The 9,202-nt window shown below is 31.1% G+C and overlaps 1 protein-coding gene across 1 annotated transcript in view; it reads left to right on the forward strand.

Annotated features, from left to right (window-relative positions):
- The first annotated feature begins 3,831 nt into the window (after window positions 1-3,831).
- LOC114167599 (putative CoA ligase CCL6) overlaps window positions 3,832-9,202 on the forward strand; it is a 6,584-nt gene continuing 1,213 nt past the window's right edge. The window contains exons 1-16 of the mRNA XM_028052707.2: window positions 3,832-4,249; window positions 4,848-4,911; window positions 5,188-5,277; window positions 5,372-5,428; window positions 6,202-6,250; window positions 6,425-6,501; window positions 6,883-6,922; window positions 7,011-7,105; window positions 7,222-7,386; window positions 7,548-7,658; window positions 7,745-7,832; window positions 7,971-8,037; window positions 8,112-8,187; window positions 8,265-8,382; window positions 8,833-9,078; window positions 9,159-9,202. The exon at window positions 9,159-9,202 is cut by the window's right edge and continues 96 nt beyond it. Of these exons, the coding sequence (XP_027908508.2) occupies window positions 4,101-4,249; window positions 4,848-4,911; window positions 5,188-5,277; window positions 5,372-5,428; window positions 6,202-6,250; window positions 6,425-6,501; window positions 6,883-6,922; window positions 7,011-7,105; window positions 7,222-7,386; window positions 7,548-7,658; window positions 7,745-7,832; window positions 7,971-8,037; window positions 8,112-8,187; window positions 8,265-8,382; window positions 8,833-9,078; window positions 9,159-9,202 (1,536 nt within the window). The 5' untranslated portion in view covers window positions 3,832-4,100. The remainder of the gene's footprint in view (window positions 4,250-4,847; window positions 4,912-5,187; window positions 5,278-5,371; window positions 5,429-6,201; window positions 6,251-6,424; window positions 6,502-6,882; window positions 6,923-7,010; window positions 7,106-7,221; window positions 7,387-7,547; window positions 7,659-7,744; window positions 7,833-7,970; window positions 8,038-8,111; window positions 8,188-8,264; window positions 8,383-8,832; window positions 9,079-9,158) is intronic.

The raw sequence follows: 9,202 nt of genomic DNA on the forward strand, positions 1-9,202 counted from the left end.
TATTTGTTTTGTTGTTGATATATATCTTTATATATAATTATAGATTATTCTTTTACAAATTTTATAATTCATAATTTATATTAATAATATTGTTAGTATTTTTAATGGTTAAATAAATATAATAACAATTATATTATTATTCTAAAAAGATTGAAATAAAACAAAAAAACAAAAAAAGATATACATGTACAGGTCATAGGCTATTATAATTATTTCGTAAAATCAATTAACTGCACCATATTTATAATATTTAAAACTAAAATTATTATTGCATCACTTAGATTTACTATTTTTACTTTAATAATAATATTTACGATAATAACATAACCTAATCTTCATGACATTTTATTACATAATATTTTAAGTACTTTATTATTTTAATATACAAAATTAAAAAATACAACCGTGTGTAGAAACCATTAGTATGCTTGTTTTCGATAAAATAATTACATATTTTACTTAAATCATTTATTGTGAAAATTTCACTACAATATCATTTAACTACTTATCAGCTAATGATTTAAAGAATTTTATCTATACTTGTCAACAACTTCGCTTCGCTTGATATTTTATTCTAAATTTGATTATCCATTTCTATCAAATATCACCTTTACAATTCAAGCACATAATTATTTATTTCATCACATGAACATTTATGTTAAACTTGTAACTTTTCTTTTATGGACCAAACTAAAACAAAAATAAAAAAATTGTATTTATAATTACACAATCTAGAATATAAAATTGTAGTTTTTAGATTGTTCAACTCAAAAGATAAAATTTACTTAAAAAATGGGAGTACATATTGTATAATAAAAAAAATACATCATTGCATCCTTTAGAATGAATGCACAATTCGTGACTACACAAATAAATAACTCGAAAACTAATAGATTTACTTCTATTTGAATACGTTTAATTAAAAAGAACACCAAATGCTATCAAAAGAATTAGTTAAACCATGATATCTAAAAATACTATTTGCAAAAACAATGTCCAAACCAATTGCTTATGTGCATCAGTGGAGAGCAACACAAAAATGGAGTGTTTTAAGCTTTGAAAAGATATAAATAAAAAGGGCAAAGTAGGTATTTAAAAAAATACAGGTGCAGGAGAAAAACATAGCAGTATAGAAAGTAATTAACTTTTTTCATTGGCCTCTTACACTCCAATTAACTATGGGAGTTTCTCCCTACACCTCCAAAGAGTTCTACTACATTTCCAAAAGAATTTAAATTTCCTATAATACTCCTCTGAATCATTTGACTATCAAGCGGTAAAAGTTAAAAAAAATTCTTAACCGACTTTCGAAATCCGGTAAAATTCTTAACCGGCTTTTGACATTCGGTAAAATCCTTAACCCGCTTTCGAAATCCGGTAAAATCTTTAACCGGCTTTTGAAATTCGGTGAATAGTGTCAAACGGATTTGAAATTGTGAACCAGCATTTGAAGTCTGGTTAAGTGATTTAACGGAATTTGAAATCTGTTTTCTTTGTATACCGACATTCGAAACCCGGTTATGAAATTGTCTACCGGCATTCGAAGTCCGGTTAAGCCTTTAACGAAATTCTAAATCAGTTTTTTTTTTTAAAAACGACATTTGTAGTAATGTTGGTGATTTTAATTTTCTTATTTTTTTTATTTGATTTGTTTATAAAATTTAACTTCAATTGTTTTATAATTTATGTTTTAATTATTTAATTTTAGATTATTTATATTTTATATAAATAAAACTTTAAAAAAAGTGTATAAAATAATGAATAAAAAAAATTGCAAATAACAAATATAAAACAATAAAGTATTACAATGAATAAAAATAATAACAAATTAAAACAAAAAATAATAAAAATAAATAAATAAAAAACTCAAGTTCATAACTAAAAAAATAATAAATATTAATAAAATATATTACAACAAAACAACAACTTATTAATATTAATCTAATTGAAAATAAATCTTTTATGCAAAATAAATTAAAAAAATTAAATTAGGAGAATTCGGTATATAAATATAAACTTTAAATAAAAAAATAGTTTACTAAACCGGACTTTCATTGTCGATAAAAATAACTACAAAAATTAAATTAATAAAATTTTATTTAATGTACTTATATAAAATATAAATAATCTAAAATTAAATAATTAATACATAAATTATAAAACAATTGAAATTAAATCTTATAAACAAATCAAATAAAAAAATAACAAAATTAAAACCACCAACTATACTACAAATATCGGTTAAAAAAAAAACTGATTTAGAATTTCGTTAAAGGCATAACCGGGCTTCGAATGTCGGTTTACAATTTTAAATCCGTTTGACACTATTCACCGAATTTCGAAAGTCAGTTAAGAATTTTACCAGATTTCGAAAGGCGGTTAAGGATTTTACTGGAATTTTTTTTTAACTTTTACCGCTTAATAGTCAAAGACTTCAGAGGGATATTATAGAAAATTTAAATTCTTTTGGAGGTGCAGTAGAACTCTTTGGAGGTGTAAGGAGAAACTCCCTTAACTATGAGATGCACCTACAATAGTAATCTGATCTATTTTGACCCACTTTATGAATGTACGGAGTCTAAGTATTTATTAAAAAATATTTTTAAACAAAAAAGTTATTGAATTTGAGTGTACTACAAAAAATAAAACTACAAACAATGATTAAAATCACGCCACAATAACACTAACAAAAATATTAAGTAGTTATTTTTTTTTTCTTAATTTGTCAATCAACAATTATAAGTCCATAATTTTCACATCCTTACTTAAAAATGATCAAAATTGGAATATGACCAAGCTTTAGAATTACCCACCACTTGTGGTGCTACATGCCTTTGGTAATTAATGTTACATGAAACATTAATGGTAGCACACAAAGTTAGGTATGAATTATGAGTGGCTATCTTTTCAATTGGCCACCAAATTAATGTTCAACTTTTTCCCCACTTCATATCATATTCCACCTAATCATATGTTTTGTCACACCAATTTCCAACTGCATGCATGGAATTATTCCATTAACCTAACATTACCCAACAAACTTCTTGTTCTTCTTCTATGGTTTACCACCCCATGACTATATTTTCATTATGGTTTCATTTTTCATTCCATCTTCACCAACTTGTTTAGAATTTGCAAACTGGAAATGGGAAGAGATATTGCACAAAACTATTGCACAAAACTAGCAAATAAAAATTAATTGAGTGCACTGTTTGGTGGAAGAGAGAGTGAACACGGTGATAAAGGATTCAATGTCATAAAATTAAAAATGCAAAATGCTGATAATGAATTCAATATCATAAAACTAATGAAGCCTAATTAGTGAATAAAACATGTAAAACTGAATATTGGAATAAAATTAAAGATAAAAAACTGAGTGCATATGTATTTATTTATGCTTTCCTGAAGAAATTCTCAAGACTTACAGTACTCAACAAAAAATGGCAGTGTTTATTGAGAACACATAACCAACTAAGCATACATTTATGAAATTTGGTTATCACTGTTAAGTGTTGACCCAAATTATGAAGATGATGATGCATAGTTTGAGGGTGCATTATTGTCCAGACAAATGCTTAATGGTGGTCATTAATAATATAATACATGATCCAAAAACTATTTTCTATTAATATCATGGAATATAATACCAAAGTAATGAAATATATATTGTAAAGTTTTCCATTAAAGAAAAAGCATACATTGAACATTGTTTTTTTTCTTTTTAGTGAGAACCAAAGTGTGTTTGGTTGTGTTTCCCAATTTGTCTCTAAGGAAAAAGGCAAGGCAAGGTTTGCTTCACCGAACTTTTGCATCCAATATAAATGCAAACACAAAAGTCACAGAAGAGGTGAAAGAGGGTAGGCATTAAAGCAGCTACAAAAATTTGTTCAGAAAATGCGTAGCAAAAGTAAACACTGAATTTATTGCTCTGCCTCAACCTCCTCCACATTGCTGCTTCACATGCACTTCTTCTTCCTTTGAAATTTGATTTATCCACACCCCTTTGCCTTTATTACCTCACACATAACTCCACTTTGATAATCATCATCCCCCAGACACAGTTCTGTGACACACACCTGCACATTCCTTTCCATCTTACAATGCCAGAGACTTTCACTGTGAAGGTTGAAGAGGGAAGGCCTGCAACTGATGGAAACCCATCAGCAGGTCCTGTCTATAGGAGCATTTATGCCAAAGATGGTCTCTTGGAGGTTCCTTCTGATTTGGAATCACCCTGGGATTTCTTCAGGTCTGTGCACACAGTTATGCTTATTTTTCTTTCACTACCTCATCCTTGCTCACAACTCAAAATTCATCCATCATTAAGTCTAGGAAATTTTTATCCGTTTTCTTGTGTTTATGACACAGATAAACATCACAATGCTAATCATTCAGGGAATCTCTTCTAAATTCACTAACTTACTTTAGAGGCTAAAGTGAGTAATAATAGTCCCTGATGAGAAAATTAACACACACTATTTTCATGCCAATTTTTTTTTTCTTTTTCATCAATCACCCTGTTCACTTACTTAATCATGACTCAGTTTATAGCACCAAAATTCGAATGGAAGTGTTTCTTTTTTTCCCCATATTAAGAAGTAACATTATTATATTTTTATCCAACTGTGGTAGTATTCATTTTAATGTATATTTTCTTGTTAACTAATTTTAACTAGTTTTTTTTTTTTTTTTTTTAAATTTTCTTTACTATAATTTCTCAATTTATCAGTTAGATGTAAAGTTCTCACTCCAAAATTGTATCAAATGACTATTTATGTGAATTTTCTATATAAGAAAAGAAAAGCAACACACCACTTCTTATTCAGTTTTGGCGCTTCATTTGGCAGGAACTCTGTTAAGAGGAATCCCAACAGCAAAATGCTTGGTAGGCGTCAAAAAACAGAATCTAAGGTATCAACTCCATTTTTTTGGAACTTAGAACTAAAATCTCCTATTTTTGTTCTTTGTCCCCTTAATTAAAAAGTGAAACAGCACACTAATGGAACTGGTACTCTCTTCAATGATTGTTAGTCTTTTTTATGCTTACATGTCACCTTTTACCTAACTTGAGGAAATGGGGACAAGTTCTCTTGTTATGGATAGCTCCAAGAGTCTAAATTATTGGGGAAAACAAATTTATCCTCAAATTTTTTAAAACATCATGTGAATGTTGAGGTGAATTTACAGGCGGGTTCCTACATATGGCTTACATATCAAGAGGTTTATGATGCTGCCTTGAGAATGGGTTCTGCCATGAAGAGCCGTGGGCTCAATCCAGTGAGTTTGAAACATTCCTTGTCCTTTTAAGATGAAGTATTGAATCACTGAATATTGTGAAATTCATAATCTAATTACCACTTTTAAATCACAGGGAGATCGTTGCGGCATATATGGGTCCAACTGCCCTGAATGGATCATTGCCATGGAGGTATACCACTTTCTTAGTATCATCATATATTATTCATTTAACAAAGCCTCTTATCTTAGAGTTTAATTCCTAGGTCATGACATAATTTATCTTATAAGAAGTCAACTTTAAATTTATCTCAATTATACAAAATCGAGTTATAAGATAAAGTTTCTACCCATCTATATCTATATAGTGTAAATTAGTCTCATCTTTAGTTGATGTAAGATTTTTAAGAGACTCTTTCATATCAAGACACATACATCTCTAGCAAGAGACTATATACTTGTGGACGGTCCAATTTGATAGCGATAACATGATAGACCCATTAAACTTCTTTAAAATAAACTCTAAATAACTTTTATACCATATCAAGAGACAAAGAAACAAAAATAATTTATTATATTTAATACATATACTATACAGAATATCTGGAAGCTAAATAACTAATTATCTAGAATATCTAATTATATTTTATTCTAATATGTCATCAACCAATCGAAAATCATCATTAGTATGACTTTAAATTATTAATCATAAAAGTAAGGACACTATTCTACAACAAAGTAAAATTTATTTATGATCGGGCATTTGACACCACTTCTACCCCAAAACCTTAAGATAATAATGTTATGGGTCTTTATTTTTATATAGTGTTTAACTTTGTCTCTTATATCCAATGTGGGATTTTGACCGACACTTAGACTATTCCCAACAATTTACGCTGCATTTGCAATACTATTTAGTTGACATTCTGATGGGATTTCACTTGATTCCACTTTGCTGTTTTGCAGGCTTGCAACAGCTGTGCAGTGTCATATGTTCCCTTATATGACACCCTTGGTATGTGTTTTCTGACTTAACAAATGTCTCACTGTCTTTGCTTTTAGTATTTGAAACATTTTGTGGATACAAATTGGAGCATGTATCAAGTTTCTCTTGCTCAACACTCATTCAGTGTGTCATTCTGCCAGCTAGTAATTGACTTTGGCTTTGTCTTGGGTTTATGCTTACCAGGTCCTAACGCGGTGGAGTTTATCATAAATCATGCTGAAGTTTCAATTGCATTTGTTCAGGAGAAAAAAATTCCATCAGTATGTTCTAGTTCTTTGAGCACAACTTTCTTTTACTATTTCTAGATGTTCTATAACATTGAATTGTTCTATTTCTAATATTACCATATTTGTTTAGTAATCCTGGATTCAGCGAGTGTGATAGAGAATTTTGCTGTTTCATTATTTGATGATATGGCTTTACTTGAACCTTCAAACTCACTAGGATTATCTTATCTGGTTCTTCCTAATGTTACTATCAGCCACTTTCTGAGAACAGTAATGTAAAGTCAGGTCTTGAAAATATGCCATGCCTACTGCAAGTCCTTTTCAATGCTGTCTTTTATAGAACACAGTTGTGATTAGCAAGTTATCCATTGAATTCCTTCAAGTTTCCTAATGAACTAACATTTGTTTCCGCAGATTTTGTCATGTCTTGCGCAGTGTTCTTCAAATCTTAAAAGTAGGTGAAGCATTGATGTTTTACTTACTCATAGATTAAGGGTCTTACCCAACATACCATGCTGACCGAGCTCTAATTATTGGTGTAGCTATTGTGAGCTTTGGAAGTGTTTCGACCACACAAAAGAAGGAAGCTGAGGAGCATGGTGTGTCCTGCTTCTCATGGGATGAGTTTCTTCAGTTGGTAAGATGTTAAAACTGGTTTTCAATTGGTGTTCAAAGTCAGAATCATGAGTCATCTTTTCTGAGTATTCTGAGATATCAACAGTTTAATACATTCTCTCTTATTCCTTGTTCTAGGGATGTCTGGATTGGGATTTACCCTCGAAAAAAAAGACAGACATTTGCACAATAATGTACACAAGTGGAACAACTGGAGATCCCAAAGGTGTGGTAATTAAGAATGAGGCTTTCATGGCTGAAGTGTTGTCTGTTGACGACATACTTATGTTAACAGACAGAGTGGTAAGAACCATTTTTCTTGAAGCTTAATTAGTTTCATCACATATAAATTATAATATTGACTCAGGGAACTATGCCACCCCAATGATTTTCAAATGGAACATAATTTCTTAAACCCAGTTCTGATAACTGACAGTGACAAGACAAATTTTGTAATATTTTAGGCAGCAGAAGACGATGTGTACTTCTCCTTTCTTCCTCTTGCTCACGTATATGACCAAATAATGGAGACCTATTGCATCTCCAAGGGTTCATCAATAGGATTTTGGCAAGGAGTAAGATTTTTATTCACCTCATGGAATTAGTTTTTGGTTACTTCTTTAAGTGTTCTGTTATGGATTTTTCCTGTTGATTCATGCAGGATGTCAGGTTTTTGCTGGAAGATGTTCAGGCACTGCAACCAACTATGTTTTGTGGTGTTCCTAGAGTTTATGATCGCATTTGTGCTGGTAAAACAAGAATGCTTCTTATGATCATCATTGGTTCTGTGACTACCATATTTAAACCAGAATCAGAATCTTAAAGTGTTATTAAATTTTTATGTTTGTGTGACTACATTATCCAATAAATAAGCTCTTCATTTGAAGGTATCAAAAGCAGACTTTCTTCAGCAGGAGTACTGCGGAGTACATTGTTTCAGTGTGCTTACAACTAGTATGTTTCATCATTAAACTCAAGTGTGAAGTTATCTGTATGTGTGTGTAAACTAATTTGGAGTTTAATGGCAGCAAGCTAAAATATCTGGAGAAGGGTCTTCCACAACACAAAGCAGCGCCTCTATTCGATAAGCTTGTGTTTGACAAGGTATAGTAGCACTTTAACTTCATGTTGTTCTTTTCATAAACTCTGGTTCAAAACTAAAATACAAGTTTCAATGATAGACAAAACAAGCACTGGGTGGACGTGTTCGCATCCTGTTATCAGGGGCTGCTCCTTTGCCTAGGCATGTGGAAGAGTTTATGAGAGTCACTAGTGGATCTACATTATCACAAGGATATGGTATGGTATATGAATATTCTACTATAGAGAAAATGTATATCAAAGCTTTCTGAATCAAGGACTAAATTTTCAGAAACTCACTAGAAATTAGAAATGATCATGTCAATTAGACTCATTGCCATGTGCCAGTCCTAACCTACTTCTAAAGAAACTCCCATTTTATTGGCTTACCAAATGATGGGCCTCCAAATGCACCAGTCCTCAAAACTCCCTCTTAAAATAGGTTAGGATCAGGACCAAAGTGAAAGTTTGAGTCGAGTTGATCCATGTTAAAAATCAAGACGAGTCAGCCTAAGTGACATGACCTGTGGACTAGACCAAATTAACAGCTTGAGAAACGATGGTTCAATACTATAAAAGAATTCTAGCATGATTTTGATATAATTGTGACATGTTAATTTTGTATATGTGCATGATCATATTAATTTATTATCATTTTTGATGTGGCAGGTCTTACTGAAAGTTGTGCTGGGTGTTTCACTGCCATAGGTGATGTGTATTCTATGACAGGAACAGTTGGGGTTCCCATGACAACCATTGAAGCCAGGCTTGAATCTGTGCCAGAGATGGAATATGATGCACTTTCCAATGTACCCCGAGGAGAAATTTGTCTGAGAGGAAACACCTTGTTCTCTGGTTATCACAAGCGCGAAGATCTGACCAAAGAGGTTATGGTTGATGGTTGGTTTCACACAGGTAAGCAATGTTGTTCTTGATTCAAGATTCAGTGATTTGTAAAAAAGAAAAAGAATTCACATACAAGTACATCATTGCAGGAGACATTGGAGAGTGGCAACCAAATGGAGCCATGAAAATTATT

Source organism: Vigna unguiculata, chromosome 2, assembly GCF_037176805.1.
Source record: "Vigna unguiculata cultivar grain cowpea cultivar isolate G323 ecotype 2 chromosome 2, ASM3717680v1, whole genome shotgun sequence".
In the NCBI taxonomy this organism is placed as follows: Eukaryota; Viridiplantae; Streptophyta; class Magnoliopsida; order Fabales; family Fabaceae; genus Vigna; species Vigna unguiculata.